A 15,915-nucleotide genomic window follows, 5' to 3' on the forward strand; every position below is an offset into this window, starting at 1 on the left:
TATATTTTAGTAACTGTATTTTAATATCATGGATTTCCTTTGTGATCCTTTATTTTATGCATTTAAAAACATTATTCTGAGAAGGGATCCATAACCTTTACCAGACTGCTAAAGGGGACACAACCCAAAAAAGGCCCAAGTCCCAGCTGTAGTGCTGGAGTTGAAAATGATGGGGTAAAGGAAAGAGATGCTTCAGTTATAGCACCAAGATTGTTAAACTGGGTGGCTAAAAGGACGTTGTTATCTTTCAGAGAAATAGGTAAATTTGGAGGAGGCATAGGTTTGAGGGAAAATATCATGAGTTCCTTTTTTGGACATACTGTTTAACATGCCTGTGGGACATCCAGATGGAGAGATCTAACAGACAGTTGGTAACCTATGACGAGTTCAGGAGAAAGATTAAGGCAGGATATATAGACTTAGGATTCATTTTCATAGATTGAATTGCTTAATTGAATCCAGGTGACTTGATTAGAGCACTAAGTAAGAGACTATAGAGAGTAGGAAAGAGAGCCTAGGACAGAATTCCTACATTTAATGGGTGGGAAAAAAGCAATGATCCATAAATAACAAAAAGGGAAGGAACCGAACCAAAAGGGGAAAGTGTCATGGAAACCAAGGGAGGGAATATGCAGGAAAAGAGGATGGTTGACATTGTTAAAAGCCACAGAAAGGTCAAGAAGAATGAGGACTGAGAAAAGACCTCTGGATTTAATAGTTAAGAGATTATTGGAGTTTTGGTGGAGTGCTGGGATTAGAAGCCAGATTCTCAAAGGATTTAAGAAGTGAATGAGAAGAGAGGAAACAAAGGCAGTAAGTAATATACACTCTTCTCCTAAAAGAGGAGACTGGGGAACAAATAGCTTGAGTGTGTGGAAAAATCAAATAAAGGATTTTGGTTGTTTTTTGTTTGTTTTTTAGAGGTAGGAGAGAACTGGACATACTTGTGGGCAGCAAAAAAGGAGCTAGTAGATAAGGAGAAATGGAAAATGGGAGATTTTAACAAAGGGAGTGATCAGAGGGGCAAAGTTTCCGGAGAAGGTGGGAAGGAATGGGGGAAGAGTGCAAGTACAGGGATGGGCTTTGGTAAGGAGAAAGAGATACATCTTTATCAGATGCTTGAGCAAAGGAGATGAGAGAGTGCAATAAAAGAAGGAACTTGCAATGGATGCTAATACAAGATTCTGAGAGGAAGGTGAGAGGAGGTTTGAGGAGAGTAGAAAAGGTTTAGAATAGCTTCTATGAGGAGTATAGTTAAATATCAGGGAAGGAATAAAAGGACTGCCATGCAGTAGCAAGGGACCATTTAATATGAGATAACCTACACTTATGGTGAACCCAGTCAGCATGGTTATGTGATTTTCAGCAGAATCACCAAGAATCACAAGAGAAGGAATAGAGAAGATAGAGGGGAAGGGCAGCCTCAAATTGGGATTTAACAAGGCATGATTGGCAAAAGAACAAGGGGAGAATCTCGAGGGGAGTATTTAACAAGACATAATTGACAAAAGGACAAGGGTTGAATCTATGGGACTTAAATCTCAAGAAGAGAAGATGGGGTACAATTGAATTGGTCAATACTGAAGGGCAGAAAATGAAGCCAAAGCAGGGGTGATAGCCTGGGGTTGTTGTTTGTCCTTCATTCTCAGAGAGGACCATGACATCAAGGAGGTGATGCCATGACTTGCAAGTGAATTGGATTTAAGTGAGGGAGGGCTGTGCAAAGTCACCAGCCATACTTTCTCCTCCGGAGTCATCTGGGTCCAGTGGCAAGATATAGATCAGGACAACTGGAGATGGCCCTGTATATCCTGGAGAAATAGGGAAGGAAGAAGGCAGTAAGAATTTATTAAGTACCTACTACTGTATGCCAGGCACTTTGCTAGCTGCTTTACAGAAATCTCATTTGATCCTTACAACTGCTTTTTGAGGTAGGTGACTGGATGCCATTGTAAGGGTGAAGCTGTAACAATGTTACTTGCTATGTAAAGTAACTTGCTATGTAAGGCCAATAACACCAGCACACAGGAAGACTGCTAGCACAGGTTCTTTGATCTGCTTTTTTTTTGAGGGGGGAAGGCAGGGCAATTGGGGTTAAGTGACTTGCCCAAGGTCACACAGCTAGTAAGTATGTCAAGTGTCTGAAGCCAGATTTGAACTCAGGTCCTCCTGACTCCAGGGCTGGTGCTGTACTCACTGCGCCACCTAGCTGCCCAATCCACTTTTCTAAGGAAAGCAAGTTTAAGGGGTTTACAATCTCACTTTAATTAAACATACATATATTATTCACTTAGTTCAGGGGAAAAAGTCAGCACCCTGAACTTAGGAGAAAACACAAATAGAAATTACAAGCAGAAATCATATAAACAGAGCAAAATAACACAAATCAGCAGACAGGCTTCTAGCTGTCGAAGACCTTATGTACATAGTTACCAGAGAGAAATGCATCAACATCTGGGTTTTTCAAAGCTGGAGGGGCTCCTTAATAGCTACCCAGAGTCTTGTCTGGGCAAATCACACTACACTCTTCCAATGAGTGAGCCCCAAGCAAAATGCTAACCTCAGAGTATACGTACACTTCTTCAGTGTCAGAGGGTATCACAACCATGCAACTCAAACCCATGTGACCTAAGCCTTCCTGTGACTTAAGCAGGTCATCAAAGACTCTTGACTGAAACAAAGATAAGATTCAAAGGCACTTGATTGCCTTAGTGCTGAGAAGCACTCCAAAACAAAAGAAAACAAAAAGTCCCACTTTACTTGCCATTACAGAAGCATACTTATAGGAGAAGTAATATGAGGAAGGAAATGGAATAGTAGCAGATGGTATACAGAGTGGAGAATGTGAATTGTGTTTTATGGAAGTAGAGCCTTTATGGGTGATGGTGAGATACAAGAATATGACCATCCTTCTGTGTGGTTGAGGTAGAATGACAGTATAGGTCATAAAATTTGAGGAATGTGATGAACTAGGAAAATGAGGCAGGGAACAACAAAACAAAGGGGCGTCATATGCATATTAAATTCCCTAGAGATGAGGGCAGAGATTGGGGTGGAGAAGAAAGCTATAAACCAGGTACTCAACTCCTTGAGAAAGGAGGAGAAATAACGTAGGGAACGGCAAATGATTATGACCAAGATCGATTTAGGGTCATAAAGATGGATGGAGTAAATGTCAGAGAAGAGGTTTGCTGAGTCATGGTGACAAAGGGACAATCTAGAAGCTCAAGCGATGTGCTAGAAGCACATCTCTTCCTCTCACAGGATTTGAAAGAAGCAGCATCTAGTACTAGAGAGGTTTTTAAGAGATAAAGTGTCTTTTTGGGAAAGCCAGGTTTTCATTAGCACAAGAAAATGGGAAAGGAAGTGGAAAGAATGGAGAGTAAAGAGCTTGAATGAAAGGGAGTTTGTTTAAAAAAAAAACAACAGCAATGGCAGGCATCCCAAAGGTTGAAATAGAATGGGAGAATATAGACTGTGTTGGGGGTTGGGCTGAGGTAGATAAGGATGAAAGTGATTGGGATAGGAAATAGACCTGAGATTTCCCTGGTATAGGGTACATGGATGAGAAAACTCTTTCTAGAACATAGGGGAATAAACAGTTGATTGTGGATGCCACCACCCCACCCCCATACTCCTCTCCCACCCCCGGGTCCTGTGATGTTTGAGTATTAGAGTCATTATGGACCTTCCACTGCCTTTAATTACCAAAAGCCTGGGATTTCTTGTAGTCCTGAGATTCCCTTCTGTTCTTGTACAGGAGAATAATGTGGTGATTGGGACTCTTGGGGCTAGGCTGAACTTGAGCTTAGCACTCTGTGCAGAAGCTCATCCCAAGTTTGGTGGGTGGACAGAAGAAGATATGGAGAAGAGACTCCGCTCTCAAATTCTAAGTCCCAACACTCCGCTACCCAGAACCTTTTGTTGTTCTAACAAACCTACTACTGCTGTCTCATCCATTTCATTCATTTCCTTGCCTGCTGGGAAAAGTGCATGTAAGACAACCCAAATAAATTATTTTCTACCCTGTTTTTTGGAGTCTTGTGAGGGATCACTTTCTTCAACCATATACTTATGGAGGAAAACTGGAAAACATTCATCCCCATGTGACCATGATCCTCAGATGGTCTTTGCTCTTAGAAGCAGTTTTGAGGGATGTAGGTATGCTGGAAGCTTTTATAGACCTGTTCCAACCCTTAGAGATGATGTGGAGTGCCCAGGATTGTCTCAACTGTTACTGAGCAGCTTATGATATGGATCCTACCCATTAGCATTTATTCACTTCAAATTGACCCTCCTATATATCTCCCATCAATATAATTAAGATGACAGCAGATCTTATTAGATGAGCCTGACTGTTCTGACATTCTTTTCATCTTTATTCCTGAAACAAAGGGTTCTTAAATCTTGAAACAGCTAATGTTTATGATGATGTCAGTTTCATACCTAGAGACCTAGTGCAGGTGGATCCCCATGTTTGCTCCACAGGATGGTCCTCCTCCTTCATCTATATAGTTTAGACTAGTACCAGTGTATTTCATCTCGGAGGCAGAATTTGTTTTTTTGATCCTTATGTTTTCCCCAGCAAACTTCTCTTCATCCTAGTTTGTCGTAATACCCAAAGTAACCATTTCTCTTTTCTCTCCAACAACATCATTTTCTGTGTTAGTGATCTTTCCTGTCCTCAAATGTTTACTACAGACTTGATTATGCTTTTTTTCTTGTCAATAGGTTCTCTTTTGATTTTTCTTTCACCTGACCCAAAATGACTCTTTGTTGTCATTATTTATATTTATTTACATGTGTGAACTCATATCCTCCTTACTGTGTTGTGAGTAAACAAGATGTAATTAGTATTTTATTGTTGTTATTAAAGATCTTATGATGCCTTTTCTCCAAGAAGCACCAAGCATTTTAAAGTTTATAGGCATTAGTCCAAAGAATACCCTTGTGAAATAATAGAAAAAAAACTTGTCAGACCACTCAGACGAGTGGGAAGGAATAATCCAGCCAAAAAAGAGTGTGAATACAGGTTCAGACTGTGTGTTCATGCATAGAGAAGGAAAAGTACTATAATGTCTTAATTTTCTGCTTGGGGAATATAGGAGCATGATAATTTGTGCTTATAGTTTGCCAGGCATGTAGGCACATGTTCTGTTAGTCAAGCATCCTTACTCTCACCTAATGTGCTTTGAATATGCCTACCTGATAGAAAACATTCTTTCTTAGCCTGGCGTTTAAGGCTCCTCCCAAGCACCTTACTCCTCCCCATCCCCTCCTCTCAGTACCACCTTGCTTCTGAGTATTCAAACATACCACTTCCCATGCTTTGAACATTTCACTTGTCCCCTCTATTTTGAGCTGTCCAAAAGAATGGGCTGACTCAGAGGTTGGGGGAGGAGGGAGGTTCTCTCCTTGGTGACCTTCAGGCAGAAGCTGACTGACCATTTACTGGGAATATAATGAGGATTCCATTTGTGTATGGCTTGGACTAGATGGCTGCTTAGGTCCCTTCCAGTTTTCAGATTCTGTGATTCTTCATCCCTACTGGAATACTTTTCTTCCTTTAAAACTTAGTCCAGCTTCTACCTTTTCCATGAAGCTTTCCCTGAGTCTTTCCCCTTTCCTAGCTTTTCCTCCCTAACCTTCCAACATGAAAATGATTTCTTCATTCTCAAAATTTCCTTGAATACTTTGTCCAGATCTTTCCTTTGCCCCTATCACGTTCTACTTTTATATCATATTTATTTGCGTATGTCATATTTCCCCAGTAGATTCTAGCTCCTTGAGGGAAGGAACTATGCCAAGTCAGGTCAACAAGCATTTATTAAGCATCAGTTGGACAGATCCTGTGGTAAGTGCTGAGGATACAAAGAAGGGCAAAACTCAGTCCTTGTTCTCAGGGAGCTCTCAATCTGGGGAGGGGGGAGCGGAGAGAGAGTATGCATACAATTACGGGAAGGCACCTGCATTAAGGGGAATTGATTGGGTGAGGCTTCTCCCAGAGGGTGGGAGTGTAGCTGAGACTTGAAGGAAGCCAAGAGAAGGAGAAGGAGAGAGTTCCAGGCAAGGGGGACATCAGTGAAAATGCCTAGAATCAGGAGACAAACTATCCTGTTGGAGGATCAGCAAGGCAACTTGTGTCTCTGGATTGCAGATGTGTATAGACAGGAATAATATATAAGAAGACTGGAAGAGTAGGTGGAAGTCAGGTTATGAGTGGTTTTTAAAATAATTTTGTGTCACTTTTCATCTTTGTATTCTATTTCTGTAAGTGTCCTTCCAATGTTTCTTGTGCTGATTTATCTCTTATCTCCTGCCCTCTTATCCTAGGCCTTTCTTAAGCCTCCATCTTTGGTTCTCTTCCTTATTGGACCCTCTCCTTTGGTGATCTCTTCCATTCCTGTAGTAGCAGCTGTTTCTTTAACATGGATGGTTCTCAAGTTCTCATCTGTAGTTGTGACATATCTCTGAAACTAGAGTTATATTGCCAGGTGGACATCACCACCTGTATGTCCCATTAGCACTTCAAGTTCAACATGAATAACACTGAACTCATATTTCCTCCCACCCTCCCTCCAGAACCTGTTTCTCTTGATTTCCCTATCTCTGGGAGAATGGCGATACCATTGACATTGTCACCCATACTTATAACCTTGCAGTCATATTTGACTCCTCCCTTTCCCTCATCCCACATTTCTAATCAGTTGTCAGGTCTTGTCAGTTTTATCTCCAAAGTATTCCTGGTATGTGTCCCCTCCTTACCATTCCTTCTGTCACCACCCTAGTCCCTGTCTTATTACCCCTCCCCAATTTTTTATGGTAACTATCAGACTGGTCTTTCAGCTTCCAATCTCTCCTCCTTCCACTTCATCTTACACACCATTACTAGATAGTTTTCCTAATACACAGACCTGATTTAGTCACTCTAGTGTTCAAAAATTTTTGATGAGCAATCAGACAGAAGAAATCATCGGAGACTGTTAAACCTGAAATTTTGGTTGAAGGAAACAACAGAGCTAGGTGATAGAAAAATCCAGGTTGTTTATTATTTTCCCTTACAGCATAGCTAAGCTACCTTACTTGTACGTACCAGGAGTCAGAGCATAAACTCTGGCTACCTGAACAAAGGAATGAGAAAACTTATATACGTTATTTTAGCAGACCTAGCAAGCCTGTACTACCTCACGTTTATGACCCCCATGTATGTTTAACCATGATATAAGAAGAGGATTTTCCTTAATGGAATAGAGTTGTAAAGAGTGTTGACAAAGGTCAGTTAATATTAAGCGAGGTAGTCTCTCTTGGGGTTAGGGTCTCATCCTTCAATGGCTAACAGGGGTACGAATGTCCTTAGGTCAGTCTAATCTGGTCTTGTTGACAGAGGTAAAGGTATTTCCTGAGCAAACTTTTAGAGAGAACAAAGAAGCCCAGGTCCTGGATCTTCATCCAGTTACTCATTAATTCAGGCTCTGGGTCTAGTTGAAATTAAAAATGATATAAAATAGTATAATATTTTCCACAAGACAAAATAAATGGGTTTGGTTATACCAGTGTGACAGTGGCTTAGGACAGGCCTGAACAACATATGGCCCTCAGGCTGTTTACTGCCCACCAAAGGATTTTGGGGCAGGCCTCAAAAAATGTAAGGTTGCCACTTGCACTCTCCTTTTTATCACATGACCCGTGGCAACCAACCATCATCAGTTTCTAGTCTAACCTATCTGTGGCCTGAAAAAGTTTACAAGTTGTGCAGGTCTGGCTCAGGAGGAAAACTATCTACTTACTCCCTCTTGGATGGCCCCCACCCTTGTGTGTGCAAGGCTATCCTGTAACCCTGATGCTCCCCTCTAGTCTTTCTCTTCAAAATTAGCCCACTTTTTTTGGGTGGGGGGGGGAGGGTTTTCTTTAAACTTTTTGTGGGAAGAAGGCCTTCTGAAATCTTGCAAATACCTCTGCAGGGGAGTGATTCTCAGTCCTTATTTAAAAGTCTTTCTCCCAGTTCTATTGTTTAGCTCCCCACCACCTGTCTTGTATACTTTCCTTTCTTTGGTTTTATTTGCTTTGGGAAAGGAGGAGCTGATCTTCCACTCTCAGCCCCAGGTTTCTCCAAGCTTAATAAATTGTGGTGAGCCCCTCTTTTAATGATAAAGGGATTTTGCATAACAAAAGGCAGTATCTCTGGGATTAAATGAAAATGATTAGTTTTTAAAAATGATAATATATAAGATAAGGGCCTATAATCTATAAGGAACTGCATATTTATAAGATTAATAATATACACTCTCTACTAGAGGAAGAGGATATGAACAATTCACAAAGGAGGAAGTATAAACCTTTAGTAACCACATGAAAAATATTCAAATTTCTCAACTATCAGGGAAATGCAAATCAGTACAACCATTAGATGTTACCTTATGCCTAGTAACATAGCACAAATAAACAAAAATAATAAAAATTCATTGCTGGTGGAACTGCACCTGGTTACAGGCTTTTTTGAAGAGAGCAATATGGCACTGGATAGAAGGGGACAAAACTGTTCAACCCAGTGATTCCATTGCTGTAAATTTTTCCCCAAATCCTCATAAAAGGGATTCATGTGCATAAATATATCATCATTACCTTTCTTTGTCATAGCAAAAATGAAGAGGTTTAATCAAAATGAATATGGTAGGTAGGGAACCATAGGTTTCTAGGGGTGCTCGACACCCCAAAGTACTGACACACCAGGTCTTGCCAAAAGAATTCGACTCAAGCCTTCTCAGCCAAGGGAAGAGACAAAGTTTATTAGGGATTCACCATAATGGGTTGTCTTAAGAAATCCCACCCTTTGTGACGCCTGTTTCCACAAGCGGGCCAGATTCAATCTTGAATCTGAGCACCTTCATGGAGGCAAGATGGAGATTATATACACAAAGATTGTGGGAGGGATCGAGGGGTGGTCTGGGGTGACTAGAAGAGGGGTTTAGGGAGGGACTTGAGGAGGAGTCTAAGGAGGAGCTTGATGGGACTGAGATGAGGTCAGACTCCAGGGTGGGAAATAGCTGAAGGCTACATGGAGACATACAGACAATAGGGGGCTGGGGTAACAGAGCTAGGGTATAGATATTTTGATCAGGATTAAGTGATCTGGAAACAGCTGGACAATAGAGGGCTAGGCTAGGCAGAGAGTAGGGCCCAATGATAATGCAAGGCCCATGGCCTTAGGGGAAGGCCAGATTCATTTGGAAGACTCTAGGAGAGTTCAAGGGGGCTCCCAGAGACTGTTTTCCAGGTTCAAGGGGGTTCCCAGAGATTGTGCCCTCATCAGAAGCAGTCTATATGTTCAGTAGTTTTGAGAATAACTTAATAAATTATATCTTCATGTAATGGAATATTATTACTATTTTAAAAAGATAATTATAAAGCATACTAGGGAATATGGAAAGACCTCTACAAGTTGATGTAGAATAAAATCAGCAGAACCAGAACCGTATATACTTTGATTAAAGATATACATCACTTATAGCCTTCTATTCCAAAATGATAAATTTTTTAAAAAGAAGGAAGGAAGGAAAAACCAGGCCCAAGGTGGTAGAACTTTTTGTCAGCCTGGAGGAGCACAAAATAAAAGTGTTGTGGGTTGTTTTGTTTGTTTTTTGTTTTGTTTTTGCTTTATTCATTTGGTTCTGGCTTTTTTAAGGCTAAGGATTTTTACGGTAAGATTTTACTCCTTGTTTTACATTTAGTTATTTTTGATGATGATTGTTTATCATTTTCAGATATATACAAAAACCTTTGATTTCTCATTTCCTATTGAATAAAATTCCATCTCTATTATTAATCAACAACTTACTAAGTGTTTATTGTATGCCAGACACTGGGGATACAAAGACAAAATTGACCTAATCCCTGCCCTCAAGGAGCTTACATTATATGGAGGGAGATACCTGTGTACACAGCAGTAAGTACAAATGAAATGAGTACAAAGGAATTTTTTGAATGGGAGCAATAAAAGATGGGGGAGATCAAGAAAGAGCTCCCATAGAGGTAGTTGTTGAGCTGAGCTGTGGAGGACACCAGGAGTTCTAAGAAGGGAAGATGAATGCATTCTATGCCTGGGGGACAGCCTGAGTGAAGGCAAAGAGATGAAGGATTGGGGTCTCCCATAGGGAACAATCAGAACGCCATTTTTGGACGGGCTTTGCAGAACCTGAAATGACTCCACTTCCCATTCTCAGCCTCATTTCTTACTGTTCCCTTTCAGGCAACTGATTAGATCTTTGTTATCTCTTGAATTTTGAATTCTGGACTTACCCCATCACTTTTCCTTTGCTCACATCATCCCAAATGCCTGGAATATTTTGAGAAATTTATAGTCATTCTTTGAACCACGGGCCAATTAGATAATGCTCTGATAATGCTTTTTATTCGTCCTTTAGGAAAGGAGTTCATTACTGCGAAAATGGTATGATCTGATGATAAAGAATAAAGATGACCTTGCCAAGATAATCACAGCTGAAAATGTGAGTACAGTGAATGGCCTGTTTGACTCCCTTAGTGTTTCCCCAGGTCAGGGGCTCTCCCTGGCTTGAAGCTATCCTGAAGATCAGTAAGTAGCCAGTAGTCAGGGAAATGTATAAATGGGCTACCTCAAGACTAAAAATATGTATGGAGGGTTCAAGTAAGGCTCTCCTCATTTTCTCATGCTAAAAAAATGGGAAAGTAGCTTTAAGTAGAGGTGGAATGATCACCTATTGAGTATGTTGTAGAAGGGTTCCTGTTCAGATATGTATTGAACAGGATGGTCCTGGCATGTCTCGTATGTGTGCGTGGGTGAATCCAGGAATCCTTTGTTAAACAAAGGCCTTTAGCTTCCCTTTAATATTGTTATTGTGGCACAGTGAGAGATGAGTAAATTAAAATAATAATCCCTAGCCTATTGATTAGCTGCTCAAATATTCCTGTGGGTCTGTGGCTTCATTGGTTTGGAGTCTAACAATGCAGATCACGCCCCATCCATGCCTGCCTCTGTGAGTCTTGTTCATGTCCATGTCCAGATTTGTCACAGGGTCCATCCATCCTGCTTGGGGCCTTCCTCACTTTTTGGTGACATTGGGAGGAGACCAATGAAAGCACTTAGGCTAAGCATCTGTCATCCCTTGTTCTTGTCCAGCCCATATTTTTTTTCACTCATACATTTTCCTGAATAGTTATGAAAATTGAAAATTCATGCAAAAAATGTAGACTTTTACCAATATAGGATCATAGTATGATAATAATTATTATAATTGTGATAATAATAATGATTATTATAGCTAGCATTTATGTAATACCTACTATGTGCCAGGCGACGCTAAGGGATTTACAGACATCTTATTTGATCCTCACAACAGCCCTGAGAGGTTGGTGCTTTCATGATCCCCATTTTACAGTTGAGGAAACTGGAATAAATAAAGGTTAAGTTACTTGCCCAGAGTCACACAACCAATTAAGTATCTGAGGCTGGATTTGAACCCAAGTCTTCCTGACTCCAAGCCCAGTGCTTTATCTACTGTGTCACCTAACTGACATAATCACTTTTATTTCCTTCATCTATTGTGATACTGTTTTCTAAGACCCATGATAAATTAAGGAATTCCTCTGCAGCAAAAAGATGATCAGTGATTTGGGAAATTGAGATACATTGACTATAGTCTTTTAAAATTTGAAGAATACAAAAGCATGTATAAACCTTTTCTCTTTGTTTTTGTCTTTTTAAAAATTCTAAACTTAACAATACTAGCCTTTTGGATACTGGAAACATCAAAGGTGTGACTTTATCATGCATTTTTTAAAATGATGTGTAAGAATGGTTTATTCACATGTAGAATGATTGGATAGAATTAGTAAGTCAGAAAGAATCCTTCCCCTGCCACTAGCTATGTGACATCATGTGTGGGCATCATTTTACTAACCTCACCATTGTTATGTAGTTTTAGAAAACTGTAAGTTGTAGTTCTTCAGTGGTGGGAGTCCTCCTCCCCTACCCCTGGTGAACCCACAAGTCATTTAGTAGTGGATGTATCTTATATGTTTCTGGTTTAATTTTAGGGAAAGCCCCTAAAGGAGGCCCAAGGAGAAGTTCTTTATTCAGCCTTTTTCTTGGAGTGGTTTTCAGAAGAAGCAAGACGCATTTATGGAGATATCATTTATACCCCTGCCAAAGATAGGCGCAGCCTGGTCCTGAAGCAGCCTGTTGGGGTGGCTGCCATCATCACACCAGTAAGTGGAAAGATTTGCTAGATCTTGAAAGGATCATTTATAGGAAAATGATGAGACTCATCAAATAGCTTATTCATTCTTCAGTGTGAAAAGATGTACAACCTTTCCTATATATTTGTGCATTTTACATTCACAACTTCAATTATATCACAGGTTGGGCATTGATAATTAAGTGGGAATTTTTGGAGATGTGGAAAATTGCAGGCAATGAGCATATATGAAGAACACTAAAAAAAATTTAGTAAGTCATAAATGCATAGAATTAATATATTTTTTATCATTTACTACTATAAATATACATACATAAATTTATTATAAATAGTGAAATTTTGTTAAAAGTTTCATTGTGCTAAAGTGGCTATGTATTCTCTTTGGGGACACCTTCTCTTTGTCTCTCTACTATCCAGACACAGTCACATGATTTTCTCCTCAGTGTTTTTTGTAGGAGAAGGAAATTTGTGACATCAGTGCTGGAGCTGCAGTGGTGGCTGCAAAGACTGTGTAGTGTGAGAGATACTAATCTCTCTTTTGTAGAACCTGCCACTCTTATGAGTACAGTACGTTTTTTAACTTGTTTTGTGTGTTAAATAAATATGATCAGAATTATTAAAAGTAAAGGTTTGGGGTGGAGCTTAGAGTTATTCACAATTTTTCATGTTCATAGGGGTCTAATACCCCAACCCCCACAAATGTCAAGGGACAATTGGACTACTCCTAAAATTGCTGCATTTGTTCTTGATTTTCCTGATTCCTTTTCAAAGGTACATGAGTTTGTCATTCAGTAGTCTTGTGATAATGTTAGGTGTGGCAATGATGGGTGAGCATATATTTTTTTAAAAAATAAATGGTTAAGAGTCATATAGGGATGAGTGTTACTGGAATGCAAGGGCTTTATTTAGGGGAAAGATAATTCAGTGGCATGATGACATATCCTAATAATATGTCTTTGTACTTGATTTAATTAAGTTTCTTTCTTGAGCCTAATTTTATGTTTTGTGTCACTCCAAACTCTAAAAAGTCCTTTTGTAATATGGGTCACGTTTTGCAAAATGTTTGCTTAACTCACAGTTATTATTGTCATCATCATCAACAAATATAAAGTCATATAATCTTTCATGGACAAAGCTGGAAGGAACCTCAAAAATCTACACCAGGACTCCTTAACCCAGGGTCTACAGATCTCCATGGGGTCCATGGATAGATTTCGGATAGAATTTGGATAGGGAAAAAAATTAACATCCTTGTTTTCACTAACCTCTAACTGAAATTTTGCATTTCCTTCAATTATGAGTTTAAAAAAATTCTGAGAAAAGGTCTGTAGGCTTCACCAGACTACCAAAGGGGCCCATGACACTAAAAGAATTAAGAACCCCTGATCTAATCCAACTCTTAGCCAGAGCACAACCCCTGGCCACAGCATCCCTAACAGACTGGTCATTCAGCCTCTGCTTGAAAATGTCTCATGACTGAAACATCGCTACCCCTAAGCCCATTTTTTGGACAGCCCTATTTGTGAAACAATTTTCTCTGTATTGAAACAAAATCTGTTTCCTTGTAACTTATTTGTGTTTTTTTTTTTCCCTACCCTCTGGGACCATGCAAAATAAATGACTTGGGACAATGTGGTAGCCTGAAAAGGGCATTGGATTTGCCACTAGCTAGCTATGTGACCTTGGACTAGTGAGATCCTTTGCCTCCCTGGGTTTCAGGTTCCTCACCACAGCTTCCCCAGGTAAAATGAGGGACTTGGACGAGTTGATCTCTAGACCCCTTAGAGCTCTAATGATGTCCCTTAAACATTTGAAGATAGCTGTCATGTTCCTTCAAAGTCTTTTCTATATCCCCAGTGTCTTCAGTTAATCTTTATAATCACATGGTTTCAAGTCTTCTTACTACCATGGTTGCCCTCTTATGGATGTGCTGTGGCCTGTTAATACCCTTCTAAAATACAGTTCCTACCAACAAAAACCCAAAACAAAATAAAATACAGTTCCCAGAACCAAACTTGATATTCTAAATGTGATCTGAATGTAAGGGAAGAAAAAGGAATCAGCATTTATATAGTACCTACTGTATGCCATACACTTTACAAATATCTTCTCATGGGCAGCTAGGTAGTGAAGTGAGCAGAGCATGGGCCCTGGAGTCAGGAGGACCTGAGTTCAAATGCGGCCTCACACACTTGATACACTTACTAGCTGTGTGACCTTGGGAAAGTCACTTAACCCCAATTGCCCTGCCTTCCTCTCTCCAAAAAACAAAACAGAACAAATATCTTATCATTTGATCCTCATGACAGGCCTGCGAGGTAGGTACTATTGTAATGAAGCAAACAGATAAAAATGACTTGCCTAGGGTTACACAGTGGGTAAGTGTCCAAGGCCAAATCTGAACTCAGGTCTTCCTGACTCTTGACTCAGCCCTCTATCCACTGTGCACCCTAGCTGCCTCTATACATGGACATGTGAGTAGAATGTGAGAGGACTCTCATCTTCCTTTTTCTTCACTCTATGTTTTTATTAATGCAGTTTTAATGTGAATGAGCTTGCTTAGCTCCCAGGTCATTCTGCTAGCTCATATTGAACTTGTCGTCCCTGAAAACCCTTGTAGTCCCTGAAAAACCCTGGGTCAAGGGTTCTTAAGCCATTTTTGTGACATGGCAGTCTGATGAATCCTGTGAACTGCTTCTCCAAAGGTTTCAAAATAATTGAAGATAATGCTAAATTTCAGTTGGAGGTTAGTGAAAATAAAGATATCACTTTTTCCCATCCAACTTTACAACCGTCTTGGAATCTATCCACTTACCTCTAGTCCATGAACTCCGGTTAAGAATCTCTGCATTTGATTTTTTTTTAAACAATGCTTGCTTTCCATATCCTCCCCCAACCTATACTTGTATACTCAGTTTTTTGAACCCAGAAGCAAGATGTTATAGCTGGGTTCAAATGCCACTCTATAACATCTCTGTAATCCTGGACAAAGTATTCTCAGTGCCCCAGACAATTCTTCAAGGCACAGAATGGTTGCTGATCTTCATCAATTGGCAGCAGGAGTTTTCTCACTTGATGGTCCATATACTGATAAAATCACAGATCTAAAAGAAAAAGTCAGACTTCCCCCTATTGATTTTGATCTTGTTAGCTTTAGCCCAGCCCCAATTCTAGCCTGTCAAGATTGTTATAGATTGCGATTGTATCATGCAGAGCATCAGCTCTCCTTCCCAATGTCATTCATGTCTTGTGAAAATTTGCTAGGAGGGCATCTGTGCCTTCATTGGTGTCACTGACAAAAATGGGAGCATGTATGAGGAAGGCGCTACAGTTAGTGCTCAGGCTATAGAGAGGTATGGTACATGGTCCCTCTGCCCTCACAAGAGTAACCTGTAGTCCAGATTGGGAGACTAGACGTTATATGAAAAGATCTATTCAGTTAAGCAGTTTCTTCTTGCCTAACCTTTCTTGCTTTCCTCCCTCCTCTTTGTAATCCTGAAGTTTCTCTTCACATCACAGCTGGGTCAGAGGCTCATGAAATCACAGATTTAGAGCTAGAGAAAAGAAGAGACCTATAGAAATCATCTAGTCTAACCCTTTCATTTTACAAATGAAGAAACTAAGGACACATAAAGAGAAGTAACTCACCAAGTAGTCTTCTAGAGGGAATTTGAACCAGGTC

The 15,915-nt window shown here is 40.1% G+C and overlaps 1 protein-coding gene across 1 annotated transcript in view; it reads left to right on the forward strand.

Annotated features, from left to right (window-relative positions):
• Positions 1-15,915, forward strand: part of ALDH5A1 (aldehyde dehydrogenase 5 family member A1) — a 42,869-nt gene that overhangs the window by 2,997 nt on the left and 23,957 nt on the right. Inside the window, exons 2-3 of the mRNA XM_036757050.1 lie at positions 10,422-10,505; positions 12,073-12,243. Coding sequence (XP_036612945.1) covers positions 10,422-10,505; positions 12,073-12,243 — 255 coding nt within the window. The remainder of the gene's footprint in view (positions 1-10,421; positions 10,506-12,072; positions 12,244-15,915) is intronic.

Source organism: Trichosurus vulpecula, chromosome 1, assembly GCF_011100635.1.
Source record: "Trichosurus vulpecula isolate mTriVul1 chromosome 1, mTriVul1.pri, whole genome shotgun sequence".
Lineage (NCBI taxonomy): Eukaryota > Metazoa > Chordata > Mammalia > Diprotodontia > Phalangeridae > Trichosurus > Trichosurus vulpecula.